At 36.4% G+C, this 21,060-nt stretch overlaps 1 protein-coding gene across 1 annotated transcript in view; it reads right to left on the reverse strand.

The window, feature by feature from the left end:
* The window catches only part of SEC24A (SEC24 homolog A, COPII coat complex component), a 47,070-nt gene that overhangs the window by 18,028 nt on the left and 7,982 nt on the right, over positions 1-21,060 (reverse strand). Inside the window, exons 3-11 of the mRNA XM_083352690.1 lie at positions 19,603-19,731; positions 19,136-19,213; positions 12,217-12,365; positions 8,105-8,277; positions 5,161-5,263; positions 3,709-3,835; positions 3,336-3,445; positions 2,125-2,237; positions 78-196 (exon numbers count right to left, since the gene is read on the reverse strand). Coding sequence (XP_083208816.1) covers positions 78-196; positions 2,125-2,237; positions 3,336-3,445; positions 3,709-3,835; positions 5,161-5,263; positions 8,105-8,277; positions 12,217-12,365; positions 19,136-19,213; positions 19,603-19,731 — 1,101 coding nt within the window. The remainder of the gene's footprint in view (positions 1-77; positions 197-2,124; positions 2,238-3,335; positions 3,446-3,708; positions 3,836-5,160; positions 5,264-8,104; positions 8,278-12,216; positions 12,366-19,135; positions 19,214-19,602; positions 19,732-21,060) is intronic.

Genomic DNA, 21,060 nt, shown 5'->3' on the forward strand with positions numbered 1-21,060 from the left:
AATGTTCCAATTTAGCATATGACAGAAGCCACAAAGCATACTTCATAAATTTAGTATTCGAGATTATTTCTTCTTACCTTCAATATCTGAAATGATTAACATTTGAGGCTGTGAGAGACCTTCCTGGAGGCTATAGAAATGGACTGTGCTGTCAAATGTTATGAAGCCTATTTTTGTTCTAGTGTTCCCTGGGAGTCTAAAAATGAAGCAGAGAAATTGAGCACCAGGCATTAAATATATAAAGTGTGCACATTTAAGTTGAACATATATATTTTCATACAACATTTCATGTAACGTGTAAAATGTAAGTAAATAAATTATTCTTCCACGAACAGCTAGCTATAAAGCTCTCATTCAGACTGGTTCATTGTTAAGTTTCAAAGTAGTGGAATAGAACTTTACGGTGACAATAAGATGACAAAAAACGGAAACACAGAGAATCACCAAGGGGAGAGATTCTGGAATGGAGAAAAATTCTACCTTCATTACAGAAAAAGACATTTTATTTGTTTCTTATGAACATTGCAAAATACAGAGTTCCTTAAGCAAATTATCCTTTCAGATTATACATACATTTCCTATAGAATGTACTTCAGTTCAACACACTGAAACCTAGTAAGAAACCACAAACAGCCGAAGTTCTTCAGCTGTTTTTACAAGAAGCATTACTATAAAATATTTTTGCATATATTTTACAGTATACAGAGCAAGGTAAGAGCGACAGAAGCAGAATAGGTCTTTCAGCAATTCGTGTAAATTTGTTATCTATGTTTCATAATAGCTATATACAAGATAAATTTTAACAATACAGAGCTTCAAACTGCATTACACTGAAGCTTCAAATTATCTGAAGCTGATGCAATGAAATTTGCATGCAGCAGATGGAATTTTCTGTATCATGTCTTCACTAAACATGTTGAGCACCATTCATTTCTTCAGTAGAAAAAAATAAGCTTGCATCTCCTTTAGCAATAGTAATTTCAACTAAAACATTTTCTCTAGATGTTAGACCTGCTCATTGACTTTTAGGTATTTTTGTACATTCCTCTTCACAGAATTTCTTTACCTAATTGGTATTTTTTTGTTTCCTTGCATTAACTGTTTGCTTCAAGTCACACTACATTCCCATTGTGTTAAGATCAGAGGTTTGACAAAACCATGCCAAAATATCATTTTTTTCCTGCTTCACCCATTCTTATTATAAGATGAGCCTCAAATCACACTGCGAATCATGCTACTTGGATTACAGATAATTCTAAAAGGTCCCTAAACTTTCATCACTGCAATTTTGTGTAAATTTATCTGTATACTGATATCATCTTGCAACGAGCTAAACTCCTGTGTTATCCTGTTTTTCAATTCAGTGAACATTCCTTAATGACCAACACCCCCGTCCTCAAATATTACCATAACTATAATTTGATACATTATGCATATGTGTATACTGGCATTGAAATACTCCAATCCAACTTAATGATATTCTCATGGTGGGCTCAGACTTGAGTCAAAGGAGGGAAAAGACAATGAGCAGCCAGCTTCAGAAGTGCTGACAAACAACAAGCAGCCAGCCCAGATACCACCAGACCGATCGCTGCCTGAGCAAGCAAAGGAGGTAGGTCCAAAACAGCACACACAGCTGCTGAAGACGAGAGTGCAGAATTACCTCCCTAACCCTAACCCCTGCACACAACAGCTTGGAAGGCTGCAAAGAGAGTGAGATTCCTCATGCAGAAGGAGTCTCGCCCTAAGTGAGTTGCACTGGGGTTGTTTCTATTAAAATGGAGCAGCAAGCACAAGCTGTCCCTTGACAACAACCACCCTAACTCCCACTACCTGTGCCTTGACTTGTAAACCTTGCAGTCCTGACTTTGATCCTAAACTGGCTGATGAATCTGCGACATGCTTTGACCCGCAGACTCCACCTGATACTCTCCTGTGTGCTGCTTTGATTTGGAACACTTCGGGAGGGGGGGGGCTTTATGCTGCAAGTGCATCTGTTTGCAACTCTCATTTAGTAAACAGAACAAAATCACCCCTTTGTGCGTGTGTGTGCTTGGCCTGGGACCAGAGAGATATTAATTTTAAAGGTTACATTGATAGCTTGAAAAGATGCAAAGGACTCACAGATCTAGATTGTCCAACAAAGTCTTGCAGACAGTATCTAAGTATCCTGTTTCTATTGCATTATGTGACACATCAAATACAAAGAGGTACACAGGAGGCTGAGGTGGACGTAGCTGAAAAAACAAAGACACAATTATAAACATTTAAATGTCCCTCGAGGACCGCTGACTTTTTTACTTGGTTGCAAGGTGGTCTGCATTTTTAATACCATAAATATAATGCACTTTTTACATATTACGATCCATTTTTATTAATTCTCTATTGTGAAAATGAGAGGTTTTCATTGTAGCAAGTGTACTGAATTCTGCTTTGTAACTTGTTACAAAATGAAAGAAAAATCATGGTATACCCCACATTTTTTAAAAAAAGATAGCACATGGTAGTATACTGGATTCGGAGATTTAGAGGACTGAGGACCACTATGACATAAAAATATATATTTATGGTAAAGATGCAATACATTAGTGCCAATATTTTTTTCAAATATTGGACAGTGTGGATAGAGGTTGAGGTGCTGATGACCCCTAAGTTTTGGTCCTCCTTAGACACAGAAATTGGTGGAGTGAGAGCTTAATGCTCTCTATGCAGCCCCTTATAGTCTGAATGATGGCAATGACAAATTACTCCCACAGTTTTGTCACAAAAACTACATGAACCTGTAGTCTGACTAAAAGATGCTTCCTCATTGAAAAACAGCTTTTTTCTGGTGCAATGTAAGATCAATAAGCTTTCCTAGAACTACATAAGCATCAACAAGGAAAAATGAGATAACAAAACTCATGGAACAAGACACAGAGGTCCATAGAGCACAATTTGTTCCATAAGCAAGAGCACATTGCTTGACTTTTGTTTTCTCGTAATAATCCTTCATAGTATATGCAAAGGTGCTTTTGGAAGTTTGAATAGTTAAGAGCAGTTTTTAATACAGAAGGAAGCTTCTCATAAAGAGCTTGAGAATCCAACCAACTACTTGGAAGCTCCAAGATGTAGCGAAGTTCTCTAAGATGTATGGTACAAATATCCAGTCACTTTGTCTCAACTGAAGTACTACTGTCTATTATTTCTGTAACAGCTACACAAGAATGGATAAATAAAAGTCAAATAAAAGGAAAAAAATGCTGAGATACAGTAGTTCTGCACAAGTTGTGTTTACTATGACTACACAGTGTATAAGATTGGGAAGGGAGGGAGGGAGGAGAGGGTGATCTCACCATGTATTCAGAAGGAGCCATAAACTCAATAGTGGCATTTTGAACTTCAGGTCTTTTATGAGGTTCTCCATAAACTCTTGTCACAGGATTATACATAAACTCTTCAGGAACTATAGGAGGAAAATTACACTTTACAAACCAGCGTAACTCTAAGGTTTATAGTATTTTATACAATATTTTTCAGCCTGGTAAACTTTTAAAGAAATATTTATTCCCATAATATGTTCAACTATCTAAAAGCAGCTAGAAATTAATCTCATAAATGTATCTTACCGGAATCAAACAACTTACGTGTATGTATACATGTGCACACTTAAGAACTTAATATGAAGTCAACTGATTCGTTATTAGATTTAAACTAAAAAAAACTCACCATCATTCACTCTGTGGCACAAGTTGCATTTCCATCTCCTCTGATCAAGGAAGCTGACAAAAGGATTGATATACGTTCTACAGCTGCGACATCTCACAATTGTACTAGAAGTTACTACAGGCAATTGCTGAAAAGAGGAATGTGTAAGTCATTTGTTTAAGAACATTTGTCATCAAGTATAATTTAATTCTTTCTTTTGACATAGGACTAAATAAATATAAATAATGAAAATAAAATCAGCCTTCACATGTATGCTTTGCAATGGTAATTCTGATTCCAATCTAGTATTTTTTTTCTATAAGCTTCTAAATTAAGGGGTGGCTTTAAAGTCATGCACCAGAGGGAAACATGGCTTTGCAGTTTTCAAAGTTGCAGACTATATTCCTCTAATGATGAAGGCAATCTGCTCTTATTTTGAAAGCAGGAAGGGAAAACTGAATGTTTATAAAACATGATATATTACCAATAAATGCTAATTGGACTTGGACATTTGATGTGTGTTAAGTGCAACACGCTTAACAATATATGCTTATCCAGAAGATGAGGACAACCTATATAAAATGTTGTATGTTGCATTCAAACACACAGTTATGTAAAAAAGAAATATATTAGGAGGAGACAAGGCAAACTATCTGTTTCATCTGTAGCAACTGATGTCCCATTTCCCACAAGGTTATTCCCAAGCCTAGTAACTCTTTATTATTTGCAAACACAACCATCACAGCAGATTAAAATCAGGGAAGAAACGTTACTAAAGATACTCCCAATTTTGATTAAATATTATCTATTGAAATGCCTGAAAAGCTAAATATAAAAAACTGAAAGCTTTAATACTGTCAGTCAATCAATCTTTAGTTCAGTCAGTATAAAGTTTCATCACTATTAAAGCACTGCACATTCTTAAAAGGCAACTTACTCTTAAAAGGCAACTTACACAAAATTCCACTTTTGGTAGTCATCTCATCTGAATTTTTTCTAATTTTCAATTCTCCCTCTTATTTAAAGGACTTAAATTTCTTTAAACAACTTGTAATATACCCAGATCAATAAGCTAAAATTCCTAAAATTTAGGAGAATCACCCAAAAACAATCCTAGATTTTGGAATTTTTTATTTGTAGAAAATCCTGCAGTCAGAGTTTACCACATCTGGCCATCATAACAGATTACATAAATCAAAGCAAATTCATGGAATTAATCTCTGAGAGAACTGTTGGTAATATATGCATGCAGAACTCTATTATCATCTAGAGAAGTGTTTTTCAAACTTGGCAACTTTAAGACATGTGAACTTCAATTCCCAGAATTCTGGGAATTGGGTGCAGCTGTAGAATTCTGGGTGTTGAGCTCCATATTTCTTATATTATGAAAAATATTGACTACAGTAATCTGAATACAAGCTGTGTATTTCTGAAAATCAACACCCTAGTATTTTCAAACATTAAATAACATACCGATAAATCTTTGAAAGGGTGAAGTAGAAGCCCTAGGGGAAGTTTGGCTTTATTCAGTAAGGCCTGAGTCTGTGGAATGTTAGTCAAGGTACACCGGAACAACCTATACGGAAAACCAAAGGATTAAAAAAGTACTAATTAGATGCCTCAATCTCCACAGTCAGTTATTACTTTTTTCTCACTTAATTTTCAAGAAAGGGGACCACCCTATATCTTATGCAGCACTCTGTTTAGGAAAAAAAAACTTCTAACAAGTGCAAACTTTTAAATAGTTTGTAGGATTGCAGGAAAGTGCTATAACAATATTTTTTTCTTTCCTACCATGTTCTGCAAGTGCAGGATCTGGGTCAACCAAATGCCAACCAATTTGGCTGCAACAGGAATTGACCAACTGGCTTGTCACCTGAGCCTGACGTCATGGGCTAAGTGTGTGACTGGTCCAAAGTCAGCTTTCATGCCTAAGGTAGGACTAGAACTCACAGTCCCCTGGTTTGTAGCCTTGTGCTTTAATTGCTAAACCAAACTGCTTTCCTGCTACAGTGATATATTAACTTGTAAAGTAAGTAGATATCCTGCCCAAATTACAAAGGAAACATTAGAAAGTAATACTACACTTTGAAAAACACACTTCTGGATCAATATTTTATACTAATTTATTCACCACTGGAATCCAAAATGGTCTTTGTTACTGCTGTACTTTTTATAGCTACAGTACAGTATAGTACAGCCTTTACTTTTAACAGAATATTTCTGAGGCTAGAATACTGACCCATATAAAATTTGAATATTCAGAGACAAACCCAAATCAAAAACAAAAATATGTGAGAGGTTAAGTTGGAAACTGAGGAGGAAGAGATGGAGAAAATAGCAAAGCTGACTTCAGGTTTCCATTGCTTTGAGCAGATTATTTCTCACTGAGGAAAAAATAAATAAATCCAATGCTTTGCTCTGATGAAGACTTCATAAATTGCTAACGAAGGATTAGATTCTGTTTATAAAAAAATAATCTAAGTGTTAATAGATGAATTAGATTTACACACAAGACCATGTGTATATTAAGCACACAAGTATGAATAATTTCTATATTTGTGTTGACAATCATAGTCATGTGGGGTGGGTCATCCATAAATCTGTAGATAAAGGGGGAGGATACAGTTTTTGTTTTAAAAGAACAGTTACTATCAAACATCAAAACAAGATTCCTTATATGATTTTCAAAACTGAAAACTGAATGACTTTAACCTTCAAATGTTTAAATATGTTTACATTTCTCAAAACTTAAAAGTGCATTAGCAATATATTCAAATATAGAAAAAAGTACAGTTACATCTTTTTTACTCAATATTTATTTTACTTCCTATTATAACAGACCACTAAAACTCTAGGACAGCCCATTGAGTGAGTTAATAAGAGCTTTATTTTGATTCAAGCAATTAATTCAGTTCCAAACTTGTGATGGTAAATCGAGTATTCCCTTAGTTGCAAGGCCATAATTTTTATGTACCCAGGTAAAACGCAAAGCTTTTGCCTCCTTGTCAGTATTGCAGGAATTATCTTCTCTAACTCTTTGGGCTATGAAACTGTTGTGAAGTAATGCCTTGTACAACTGACATCTCAGCAAAACATACCGACACTGCTGAAAAATACTGCTGTAACTTTAATCACCATGTATTAGGATAATACAACACAATAGCTCTTGACTTACGGCTGTAATGGAACCCGCCAATTCCTGTCAGATGTTGTGATGGTCATAAATCAGCTCAGTCACATAACCAATCTGATTTTTTCTGGTGGTTGTTAAGTGAATGTGGAAGTTGTAAAATGAATGTCACAATCATCAAACAAACCCAAATAACTTCTGGTTTTGGCCAAAAATTATCATATAATGCAAACCTATGACCATAGAATGCTGCAAACAGCTGTAAATGCAGCTGTGCTGCCAAAGTGCCAGAAGGGCAACCATCTGACTGGGGATGGGTGGGGGGAGAGGAGAAACTGCCAGAATTTTGGAACCAGGTCGTAACTCCCTTTTTTTTAGATAGGTCACAACTAAGATGAAGGCTACCTATATACAAATTTAAACCTCAATATCATAACCATCATATAAAACTTTATCTATCTGAAAATTACTCAAACAACCCACAAGTGTAATTAGCACACCCCATCACAACACAGCAAAATAAAGTCCATACAGTTTGCTATCTCTTCTGTTCACCAGTGAGGAGAAGAACTGATAACTGCCTGTTTATGAGCTCTCCCTGCTCTCATATTTGAAAAAGATTATGCAAGCTTTCTAATTTTTATTTTAGCTTATAGGGCTCAATCTTAAAATCAGCTGTTAGTTTGTCATTTTAATAACTGAAACCTCCCTACAGAAGGTAAAGGTAAAGGTTCCCCCGCACATGTGTGCTAGTCGTTTCCAACTCTAGGGGCCGGTGCTCATCTCCGTTTCAAAGCCAAAGAGCCAGCGCTTGGGGCTCAATCTTAAAATCAGCTGTTAGTTTGTCATTTTAATAACTGAAACCTCCTTACAGAAGGTATTCAGGTACAATTATTATTCAAAAAGTATTCAGGTACAATTGTTATATATAGAAAGAACCATGTGAACCTACATTTATTTTCTTTACATAGGATTAGTTGGAACCATCGGAAACAAATTAGATTTTTATTCACCAGTGATATATTTTTTTATTAAGAGTTATATTTTTATCAAGAGTTGTGGCACACATCTAAATAATGATATAGGATATATAAACATAATTAAAAGCTAACATTACGAGTATCATTTTTGATGGACTAAAGTTATTTTCTCAGTCTGTTTTTCTTTAAATATACTAAAAAAATGTAGCACTTTAAAACACCCACCAGAAAGACACTAAGAACCTTCAAAATACTAGAAATTGAAGAGATTTTTTTCTTTACAAGCAGTATTATTTAACCTTACTCGGGATTACAGTTGAGCTTCTGAATATCTTCATGCACATTGGGAATGGGTGCTTGCAAGGGGGTTGCAGGAACAATATTTCTGTCTTGAAGAAGGTTGATAGGTCTTAATCCTTCAGGCTGAAGACTTAGTCCACCCATAGATGCAAGTAAGGTATTTGTTCCCAAGCCAGACTACACAAAAAAAAAATAAATCAAATTTAACCTTTATGAAAGACATTTAAATCTATGCACTGACACCATGGAGGTAATACGTAATTCATAAAGCACTTATGATCGTTTATTTGTCATCCTCAATAACAACCATTTGTTTAGTGAGTATTCAAAGTTACAATGGCACTGAAAAGTGTCTTATGACTAGTTTTCACACTTATGACTGTTGCAGCATCGCCATGGTCACATTATCAAAATTCAGACGTTTGGCAACTGACTCATAGTTATGATACTTGCAGTGTACTGGGTCATGTGATCTCCTTTTGTTACCTTCTGACAAGCAGTCAATGGGAAAGCCAGATTCACTTAACAACTATGTTACTAGACATGAGATCAGAATTTGGATGCTTGGCAATTGTCATGTATTTATGACTGCTGAAATGTCCCCAGATTATGTGGTCATAATTTTTAAGCTTCCCAGCTGGCTTTCAACAAACAAAGTCAACAGAGGAAGCCAAATTCACTTAATCATTGCATAATTCACTTAACCGCAGTGATTCATTTAACAAATGTAGCAAAAAGGTCATAAAATGGGACAAAATTCACTTAACAACTGCCTTGCTTAACAAACAGAAATTTTGGGCTCAATTGTAGTTGTAAATTGAGGATTACCTATATTTTATTATAAACTAGCTCACCATTCTATTCACACTTAAAACCAATCTAGATATAAAAGTCCATATTTATTTTTTAATGTATTCCATTAATATTAGCTATTTGCAATTATATAATATTTCCTTGCTCAAGCATACATGGGAAAACTTCCTCTTTTTATTTGAATAATAACTTAAATAGGCTGTGTGGATTTCAAAATTATTTACTGATCTAGAATTATCCATTGATAATTCCAGTCGAAGTCCAACATCCTAAATACTACACTACACTAGCACTAAATTAAAAAATAACGTGTATTGAACTATGCAATTCTATTACGTGGACAACACTGATTATTAAAAAGATTGTAGGAAATAATGAAGGCCAATGTTTAGATGAAGTGCATTTTTTATTTCATAATGAATTATTAATAATTAAGGAAAGTATTGCAAGAGGGATAATTTTGAAATCTGTATAAGAATCGCATTAAGAAGAGAATCTAGTCAACTATAAATGTATTTGTAAAGCACAAATTTGAATGAGAGGGTGGAGCTAACTTGAGTGGGAAAATATAACACCCAATGCTTAACTCCAGTTGGAGGCATATCTCTCCTTACACTATGTCTACAACAGCAGAAAATATTTAGCAATAGTAGTTTAATGCTGCTGAGCTAGTCTTACTCATCAACTTAGTTGGCTTTAACACATTTCTTCCTAGGATTTTTTTTTTAAAGAAAGGACAGAAATATATACCAGAGAAACTTTTAATACAACATAGGGAAATAAAAAACCAGTTCTTTTCCTATAAAACTATAAAACATACTCTCTCTTTTTGTAAAACCAGCCAGTTCTAATCTAGCTATAACTAAGATCTGATTAGTCACAGAATCATGGATTGTGAGAAATATCATGTGGGCAAACAACTCCAACCCCATCTTGTAAATAGGAATCCAAATCAGAATATCTCTGATGACTGTCTAGCCCAGGGGTCAGCAACCTGAAACAGTGAAAGAGCCACTCGGAACTGGTTCCCTCACAAAAGGAAAAACTGGGAGCCGCAAAAAAATGTGCGTACATGCGTGCATGCGCAGAACAGGGTTTGACTGAAGAGTGGAGCCAAGGCGAGATATGTACCTACCCTGCATATTTGAATTGATTGGTTGGACTTTTTTAGTCCCCACTTTTTTTTTTTTTTTTTTTGGACTGCACATGGCAGAGGAGCCGCAGGAGACGGCTGAAAGAGCCGCATGCGGCTCCGGACCCGCGGGTTGCAGACCTGTGGTCTAGCCTCTACCTGAGAACATCTAATGAAGAGGAGTCCACCAATTGTGGGTAATTGGTTCCACAGTCAAACTATTTTTACTGTTAGGATTATTTTTTTCAAATATTCAATTTGAATCTGCATTTCCATAACTTTGTACGCAACTTCCATAACATTATATGCGATATCGTGCATTATCACATGTGCTCCTTCTAGAGGAATACAACTCCATCGAGAGCAAGGATCACCTCAAACTCCTGGTCCTGTTTCTTTGGGTAGCATTTAGCCTGTATTTTCTTAATATCTTGCAAATCAATCAAGACTGACATATAGGTCCTCTTGGGGATGAAGTCACAAGAAGTACCAAAAAATGTTTGGTATCTAGTAATACATATTACAACAGCGGCGCGTATGACTTATGCGCAATATTGGAAGACGAAGGAAATCCCAACGGACTATCAAGTAATAGAGAAAGTATTACTATGCGCAGAGTCAGATCGAATGACATATATTCTCAAAGGGAAAAGTGAATCACTTTTTAATAAAAGTTGGGACTCCTGGTATTCATGGTTACAAAATAGAATATTTAATCTCAACGGGGGAAATACCAGATGATTGTGTATTATTATTTGAGGTATAGAATCTGGAGATATATACAATTATAGATTTCTAATATTTGGTAATTAAAGGTTACTTAGCCTGGGATGCACGAGAAAAAGAAATTAGGAGTAGTATTACACTCCTGGTCTTGTTTAATGTTGTTGTTTTTGTTTTATGGTGTATAGGATGTTTTGGTGTTTTTCTATTTGACACACTTTTCAGTACTTTGTAATAATGTTCTTGTTGTTTTTTATTTAAAATTTGTTTAATAAAATTTATATATATAAAAAAGACTGACATATAGGTGTGGTGTGTGATTTTTAATCAATATGTTTGGTCTCCATGAAATTGCACATTATGGTATAGGTAGTTCTGTTGCTAAGCAAGACCGTTGTTAAATGAATTTTGCCCCATTTTATAGCCTTTCTTGCAACAATTATTAAGTGAATCACTACAGCTGTTAAGTTAGCAACATGATTTAAAGTGAATCTGGCTTCCCAGATTGACTTTGCTTATCAGAACATTGCAAAATCAGAGGATTTTGGGACACTGCAACTGTTATAAATATGAGTCAGTTGTCAAGCATATGAATTTTGATCGTGTGACCCTGGGGACGCTGCAACAGTCATAAATGTGACAAATGGTCGTAAGCTATGTTTTTCATTAGCCCTGTAACTTCAAACAATCACTAAATGAACCGTTATATGTTGAGAAGTACCTGTTTACATTTCTTCTTGGAAGAAACTGAGAATCTCCAGAGACTTTCCCTCCATACTAATTATTAGTGTGCTCTTTTATTGGACAAAATGCCTATATATTCAGAAATCTTACCATTAGGCTGGTCAGGGTGGGATTAAATGGAGTCAGCATAAAGCCAATCATGCTTTCATATAACAGCCTGAATCTACGGCATAATCACTTAATCACTTAATAAGAACTCTAGCCCATTCTTCACCTCTAAGTTATTCCTCAGGAACCATTAATTTACATTTAACATTTTGTTCATTTATATGTTTCAAAAGCAGACTTCCACTTATACAATTTAAATATCTTTTCCCTCTACTCTCTATCTATATAAGATAAATGGTAGACATATTGGCTATCAGGAAAAGGGTGGCTGACCACCATTGCTACCTATTCCACTGTTAAAAAGACTTTCTGGATACAAGTCTATGTACCCATATGATGTCTTGTCTAGTGTATTTCTTGTCCAAGAAATGCAAATTTACCAAGCAGGAACTTCTATGTTTCAATGTAGCACTGAAAACAAGATTTACAGCTGATTTCTATTTTTTTAAAATTTGGATCTACCACATTAAAAGGCATTTTATCAATATCAGCTCTAAAATTTGACCTCTTTAATTGTGGAAGAATAACTTCTACAAGGTCAACGAAGCCTTTGTGGAACCTAAAATAACATATGAGTAAAATTAGAAAGGATTTACCTGAGGGAACTGTTGAGGTCCTCCTGGATACTGCATTCTTGGTCCTCCAGGTGGAGAAGCATTTTGGTAGCCTGGGGGCAAGCTGGGATAAGCAGTCCCAACATGTTTGTTCACTTTAATATTTTGAGGACCAGGAGCATGTGGAGTTGCTGAAAGAATAAATACACTGAATGGTAAATGATCTTAATATTCTAAACTTATGGGTTTTTTTTTACCTTTTTGAGTGACGTATAGTATTTAGTTATACAGTTATATAGACAAATAAATAAAAAGCTGTGTTGTTTTAAAACTTAAAATACTTTCCAAAAAAGTAATATCACTCAAACTAAAACCACAAACATAACTTCTAATTTTAGTTCCCCTCTCCCACCATTGGCAATAATATCTCCCCTAATAATTTAAATCGTCGTAGTCAATTGGCTGTCGGGATAAAGCTTCAGTTTAAGATCTGTTTCAGCTTTGGAGATCCTAAGAATGCTCAGTCTTCATACTAATAAATACACTTATCTCACCATACAGTATTCTCTTTTTTGTTTTCATTAAAGATTGTGCCTTTTCTACTCACCACAGCTTTTGAATGGGTGTAAGTTACGAATGGAATCCTCATGTTTGAACAAAAATCTAATTATATTGTAATATTTATTTATAGGTCTGATATTTGGCACCAATCCAAAAGAACACTGGATGGCTTATACTGCTCTCTTTCAATTAAAAAAATATTTAAAAGAAAAGTCCAAAACAAAGCAAAACAATTAGCGATTGCAGCTGAAATTTCAAAATGTTTCACGTCTGAGGAATATTATAGTCGTTTAATGTAGTTAAACGAAAGAGCTATATGTTCCTTATATTGTCTACCTCTATCCAAACATGCACTCACCAATATAAAAGCAACTGTGGTATAGAAACAGTACAGGATGGTCTTGTTTGTTTAGCTTATCTGTTCTCAAATACAATAGTTTGATGACAGTCTACCTGAGCTATTTTCAGTACCATCACTGGTGACTATCATATCAGAGTTAGCTAAAAGTAGTGTTCCAGTGAAGACTTGGTATAGTTCTCGTAACTTTAAAAAGAAATGTTATCACACAGAAACAAGAATACAGTAGGTCATTGTAATAAAAACCAAATTACAGCAAGAAGCGTTTGTTGGGGGGGAAAAGATTGTATTCAATTAACTTTCCTTTTCATATGATTAAGAACAAATACTTGAATAACTTATAAGTAGTCATTACCAACAGTAATTGGGACTGGGAACTCCAATGCTAAGTAAGACACAACATCGCATGATTGCACCGTCTTATGGCAGGAGTTCCAGCAATCCCAAATGCCACTGCTATGTGAATCCTGTCTGGCTGCAGCACTTCACCATTTGCGATCTCCTATTAACTTTCCCATTGACTTTGCTTGTCAGAAGCTGACAGCAAAGGTTGTAAACAGTGATCATATGACCACAGGCCACTGTGATGTTGTAAGTGCGAGCCAGCTGCCCAGCAACCAAGCTGCAATCACGTGACCATGATGTCCAATAACACCCATTATTACACTTTCTGGAGGACCACATCAAAAACTGCTAATGGAAATTTGGGGACAGTATCATGAAGAAATAGATGGAACTATCGGGGCCAAACACTATTATTCCCGGTTATTTCTCTTGGCAATATTCTCAATAATACCTAGGCTGATGCTTAACTTGGGATTTCAGATACACTTTTTTTCCTGCTAGGATTTCATCTGTATTTTATGGCCCAAGTTCAATGTTTTTAAAGTAATCCAGCCAGTACTCAAAGCTGCAAATTTGCTAGCATCGTTTCTTTTGCGCATGCATTAGCTTCCTTTTGTACATTACTCTGGCAAGCGTTGGCATTGTTTTTAATCTAAGAATGCTGGTAACATGTTTTCAAAGTTTCATAAAAATTCTAAGTTGAATCAGAGTGCTCAAGCATTCAGTTCATCAACAGGCAAAAATAAAAATAAAAATGGTGGTTAGAAAAAGTCATAATAAAATTTAACCACACATTAAAAACAGATTTCTTAAGTAACTTGGATTCGGGGTGACTACTGCCTACGCTTAGGAAGAGCGCAGCAAACTGGATCCGATATTCACAAAGCAAAAAGAAAGCTGAACTATGTCCTGCAAGTGTGATGCAACCAGGGGCCAGAAAATGGAAAGGAAATAAAAACAGCAGCTAATACAACTGCAAAACCAAATTTCCATGCCAGCAATGGCATTTCAGCCACACCATGGAACTTTGAACCTTTTGTGATGTTTTGGACACTGTCTTGTTACAAAAGGTCAGGAAGGAGGCAGTTTGCCACTACTTTGTATAAATACAAGTGGATTGCACAAGTTGATTGAAAGGCACGTCATGTTGTCCAAGATTATTGGAAGAACCATTGTAATGCACAGAGGGTATGCTTTTTCCAGATTAGTTCTCAATGCCCAGAGCTTGAGTATAACTGAATCAGGTGCCGAAAGCATCACCTGAGCATGCTAAAGATTTCCTAACTGTTGACAATGAATCCAGCCATTCACCACAAAAAATATCAAGCACAAAAGATGTATGTTTTATTGCCCTGAAACATTCTTCCAACCAAAGACCGTAGAGTTTTTAAGGAAGTAAGAGCTATGGCAGTGGATGAATTAGATAAAGAAAGGCACAAGAGGACTGAAAAATTCCTATCATCAACCTTCACATTTATACAATTTAAAAAGAGAAAACAAAACAAATATTGGCAAAAAGTTGGCCAAAGCTGCCCAGAGTTATCCTATAGTAAGATGGGCAGCCAATACATTTAATAAACAAACAAACAAGCAGTTTCATCACTCTAGAGTGGGCCAGCAGTTTGAGAGTTGCAAGTTAGTGATTTCTATGAAACTATTTAAAATTGTGGCAAATTGGAAATTATAAAGAACAATAACTATCCTGTGCAATGACCACAGCATAAGACAATCAGACGGTGAGAGTCAGATAACAGCAGAAACTTTGTGACAAGACAGCATGTTGGTAATTAGGAGAATGAGGAAGATCTGTGAATCTCCACTATATAAGTTGTTGATGTTCGACAGCATACAGATAGTCCTAGAATTACAACCATTCGTTTAGTGACCATTTGAAGTTACAACAGCACTGTAAAAAGTGACTTATGACCAGTTTTCACACTTACGACGATTGCTGCATTCCCACGGTCATCTGATCAAAATTCAGATGCTTGGCAACTGTCTCATAGTTATGACGGTTGCAGTGTCCCAGGGTCATGAGGTCACCTTTTGCAATCTTTTGACAAGCTAAGTAAGTGGGGAAGCCAGATTCACTTAACAGCCATGTTACTAACCTAACTGCAGTGATTCACTTAATAACTGTGGCAAGAAAGGTCATAAAATGGGGCAAAACTCAATAAATGTCTCACTTAGTAACAGAAATGTGGGGTTCAGTTCTGGTTGTAAGTTGAGGATTACCTGTAATGTCTTTCAACCTTATCTGATCATGAAACTGCTTTTTGGGAGATAGTTCAGAAATAGCAAGCTACTAAGATCCAATTAAAATTAAAAATGTTTTTTTTCCAAACCAATCGTTAAGTAACTTTCTCCTGTATTAAATGTTACTGCCCGTTTCTCTTATTCTGTAATTAAGGCAAAACTGATTTTGATAGGCACTGAATGCAGTGATGGGATTCAGCCATTTTGCACCAGTTCAGCAGAACTGGAGGGTAATTTTTTGTTGCCCAGGCCCAGAACGGACTTCCGGAAGCAGCATCCACACAGAGAACCTGTTGTTCACATATTTGAATCCCACCACTGACTGAATGTATAGTAAAATGCTGTAGTTTGGTCCTTTACTGCTGTCTGTTTGATGTAGACTCAAACATATGTGTAAGCTTGTGTAAGCCGCCCTGAGTCTTCGGAGAAGGGCGGGATATAAATGGAATTAAAATTGAAAAAAAATATGTAAATGTGAAATGTACTGAGTGCAAAATGAACTACTAAAAACTTTGTTCTGTATGTATTTAAGGTGGATTTACTTTTGTTTATTTTTGTATAGTTGTGTTCAGAAGGGCAACATTTTAAGTTTAATGAACATTCAGATTTAATGTTACACCCTCCTCTCCAACATCCATTAAACTAAATGTAATCCATTCAATAAATATGTTTGCTGATATTTTTAAGACATCTAGAACTGTGATGGTGAAAATCATGTAAGTAGTGCATTTTACTTCAGAGATCACGGAGGTAGAAACTTGGGCTTGTTTCTCAAATGAATTCATTTTTAGGATAAATTGAAGAAAGAAAAATATTTGTAAATTTTAGAAGTCCAGAACACCTTCTAAAAATGCAGTTAACTGAACTGGAGCTGGTCTGGTTCCAAATATCACAAGTATTTATCTGCTTGTTTGGTTCTAAGAGCATTTTCGTTCTTAAGTAAAATTATCCTGAAAAATCCGGTCTTCATTATTCTGCTTCATACAGGTAGTCCTCAACTTATAACGGTTCATTCAGTGACTGTTCAATGTTACAACATCACTGGAAAAAGTGACTTATGACTGTTTTTCACAATTGCAACCACTGCAGCATCCCCATGGTCATGTGATTAAAATTCAGATACTTGGCAACTGACTCATATTCATGACAGCTGCAGTGTCCCAGGGTCATGTGATCACCTTTTGCAACCTTCTGACAAGCAAAGTCAATGGGGAATCCAGATTCACTTAACAACCGTGTTACTAGTTTAACAATTGCAGTGATTCACTTAACTGTGGCAAGAAAGATCGTAAAGTGGGGCAAAATTCACTTAACAAATGTTTCACTTAACAACAGAAATTTTGGGCTCAATTGTAGTTGTAAAGTCAAGGGCCACCTGTATTTACCTTCCAAAAATGAAATATAATTGTGCACTTTGATTGCTAGTACTTACTCACATACAGATGATTATATTAAACAAGAATAATGCATTTTTAGTAGAAATGAAGATTGCAGAACTTTTCTGAGTAATGAGTAAGTCACAATTTAAACAAGTTGCCTCTACTAATGATTTAAATCTAATATATCAAGCATTACACATACCTCACAGTTATTGTAAGGTATAATTTCTATAGATACAGAACATATGTTGGATTTCATTAAGATATAATCTGCAGGACAAAAGTTAAATCATTGTGCAAGACATTTCATTTTATACTACAATCCAAGTGCTTGTTATAAAAACACAACTAAGGATAAATCTTGCAGGAGCAACATCTTTAACAGTAAACGGACATTTTTTATTAATAGTCAACCACAAAGAAAAATGTTTTAGCTCCAATATTCCTAATAGATAAATTTCAAAATTGTTTTACTTTGTTGATACTAACCTAACAATTTCATTGTTAACCAATTACAATTGCAACTGTGGTGGGTCTTATTACAGGTGGGGATGAGACAGCATATAGGGCGGAGGTACAAAAACTATCCATATGGTGTAGTAACAACAACTTGCACCTAAACATCAGCAAGACGAAAGAGATGGTGTTAGACTTCCGGAGAAAAAAAGAGGAACCTGCCCCACTTTACATCGGGGAGGACTGTGTAGAGAGAGTTCCCTCCTTTAAATTTCTGGGAGTCTACCTCTGTGAAGATCTGACCTGGAAAGTTAACACAACCCAGGTGGCTAGAAAGGCCCAACAGAGGCTTCACTTTCTTAGGATCTTGCGGAAGAACAGGGTAGAACAACAGCTAATGACCCTCTTTTACCGGTCTACCATAGAGAGCGTCCTCTCGTATGGTATTGTGGTTTGGTATGCCGGTCTGACAGCCGCGGATATGAAAGTATTACAGAGGGTAGTGAGCACAGCACAAGACATTGTGGGCTGTTCCCTGACACCACTGGATGACATTGCCAGGGCTCGTTGCCTTGGAAGAGTGAGGAAGATTCTCAGGGATGACTCACACCCTGGACGGTATCTCTTTACTCTCCTACCATCCGGTAGGAGATATAGGAATATAGCCAGCCGTACCAACAGGCTGAAGAACAGCTTTTATCCGTGGGCTGTTAGGCTTTTGAATGGGATATAATCTTATGCAGAGTTGACTTGGGAGGCCGGTGTGTGGTGTAGTTGGTTCACATAGTGTGGTGGGATGGAGGGTTTGTTGTCACTGTGTGTTGGGGGGAGAGAGCACAGGGGGAGGCTCAGCTAATCTCAATGTACACATGTTGTACTTTGACAATAAAGGTTTATTATTATTTTTTTATTATTAACTTTGTCTTGAGGTTTCATTTTAAACAAATTGATTACATCCTGTTCCAATCTTCATTAAAAACAATTTTATAGTGCTGCTGAGTTTGGGACGCGGTGGCTCAGTGGGTTAAGACGCTGAGCTTGTTGATCAGAAGGTCGGCAGTTTGGCGGGTCGAATCCCGAGTGCCGCGTAACAGAGTGAGCGCCTGTTACTCGTCCCAGCTTCTGCCCACCTAGCAGTTCGAAAGCACGTAAAAATGCAAGTAGAAAAATAGGGACCACTCCGGTGGGAAGGTAACAGCGTTCCGTGCGCCTTTGGCGTCTAGTCATGCCGGCCACATGACCACGGAGACGTCCTCGGACAAACGCTGGCTCTTCGGCTATGAAACGGAGATGAGCACCGGCCCCTAGAGTCGGAAACGACTAGCACACATGTGCGGGGGAACCTTTTCCTTTACCTTTATAGTGCTGCTGAGTTAAGTATTAGAATATTAGAAAAGTCCATATGACTTTTAAGACCCAGTTATACATAATTTATAAATATATGTTCAATTTTCAATTCCAGAAAGTACATTTTTTCTATACCAAAATAGTTCGTATTTGTATTATGTGATTGTTTTGAACCGGTATATGGCAGGCACAATAGAAACAATTAATTCCCCATTTAATTTACTTTTGAGCAATGGAAATGGAAGAAAGACTATCTTACCCAGGAAACCACCTCCTTCTATTGCATCATAATTATTCTGGACTGATAGTCCATCATTAGCAGAACATGTAGCATCACCTATGAAGAAAATAATCTGTTAGAAATGCACAACACCGATCATAGCTGATATCATAACATAGACCGTTAATCATGATTTATGACATAGCATTATATGTAAATGGGGTCATCATGGCCTATTTAATATACCATGGTTAAAATAAATCATGGTTCGGCAGAATAAATGAACCCAGTCCTTGCTTATGAAGTTAAAAAAGATTGGTCCACAAAAATTGATGCTATACTATTTTTTTTTCTTTTGAGCTGTTAGTTGACTTCTTTTTCTCCTACATAAAGTATCACCACCGGAATGCACCAGTAATCATATTCAACTACTCTTACCTAATTCAGCCTACATAATTCATGTTTTTGCTTTTAATTGGCTGAAAGCAACTTCTGTTAATGCTTACCTTCTTGTATACTTGCTGAGTTCTGTACAGCCTGGGATGCAGTGCTTGCTGGAGGAGGAGCTAATGGGGGAGCAGAGGGATGTGTATAAGCTGGACTTCCAACTGCAGAAGGTCCTAAAGGAGGTTGAACTGGCAAATAAATTAACAGATTAGCAGGCAGTGGAACTGTACCCACAACAACCAGAAGAACTTAAATCTAACACAGTTTCTCAATGAATTTATTTTGATACAGAATCTGTTCCATTTCTTAGTTAGCACAAGATGTGAGCTATCCCTTACAGCAGGGGTGGGCTCTATGGCCTCTTTACGCCCTGTGAACTTCAACTCCCAGAATTCCTGAGCCAGCCACTCTGCTGAAGTCCACAGATCATAAAGGGGCCACAGCTGCCCAATCTTGCCTTACAGTTTAGTGCTAGGTATAAACCAAATCATTTCTGCATATTTGGGAAAAAATATAGCAAAGTAATTGAAGTTTAATGTTATACATAAGCAAAATCATAGCTCTTTTTTAAGTTGCTGACTAAGACCAAACGTATTACTACAGAATCATACAGTACTGTTCTTACAGCTAGAGATGGATTATTAGGTTTCCAATTCCCTTAAATACTATGATGTAGTGACTCGCATACAGTTGTTCTATACAAATATATGTTCTATACAGGTGTATCGTATCATTTTTTAGACAGAGACTAGAAGTACAAAACATTCAACAAGCCCTGAGTTCAGCAACACAGGCCAGTATATCCATTCTATAGCAGGGATAGAAAGTGCTCCCCATCTCGCCTTTTTCTCAGCACCACATCTGTGCTACTCATCTGTGGCAAGATAGAATCAATACTTGCAAGTTCATATTATCAGGTTTGATTGTATATTAATAATCTGTGATTAACCGGCATCCAAATAGCTCCTGTTTAAGGAAGGTAAAATTGGCATTTGTCAAGGCATTTTTTTCAGGCTGCCCACCAAAATATTCAAGCAGCCGCGACTTCACTATATACAGCCCATCTATATATTATATTCTACCATGCCACACAGTTCTACTATAAACATCTTAGCCCCCCAGAATCAGCAGAGCGCTGAAAATTCACTAAACAGCAAATCAGCTGCCAGCTAAGGACTCACATTAAACAGCAAGAAAATTTATTACGGCTAATGAAATAGAACATTATTGCTAATTAGGGTTGGAAATCTTATTTATTTAGCCTACAGGACTGAGGAATCTACAACTCTCCAGATATAATATTCTTTATCTTTGGCTATGCTGGTTGATGCTGCTGAATATTGTAACCAAATTACAACTTGCAGCACCGTCAGCCATCATCGCATTTGAGAGAGGCTAAACTGGTTTTCCAATTCTGACATGAAAGGGGAATCCTTCTGACACAAATTTGTGGAATCCTACAAGTTGAGGGAATCCCATTATTTTAGTACAAGCCCACTTATACAATACTCGGTTTC

The sequence above is a fragment of the Vipera ursinii genome (assembly GCF_947247035.1).
Source record: "Vipera ursinii genome assembly, chromosome: 2".
Lineage (NCBI taxonomy): Eukaryota > Metazoa > Chordata > Lepidosauria > Squamata > Viperidae > Vipera > Vipera ursinii.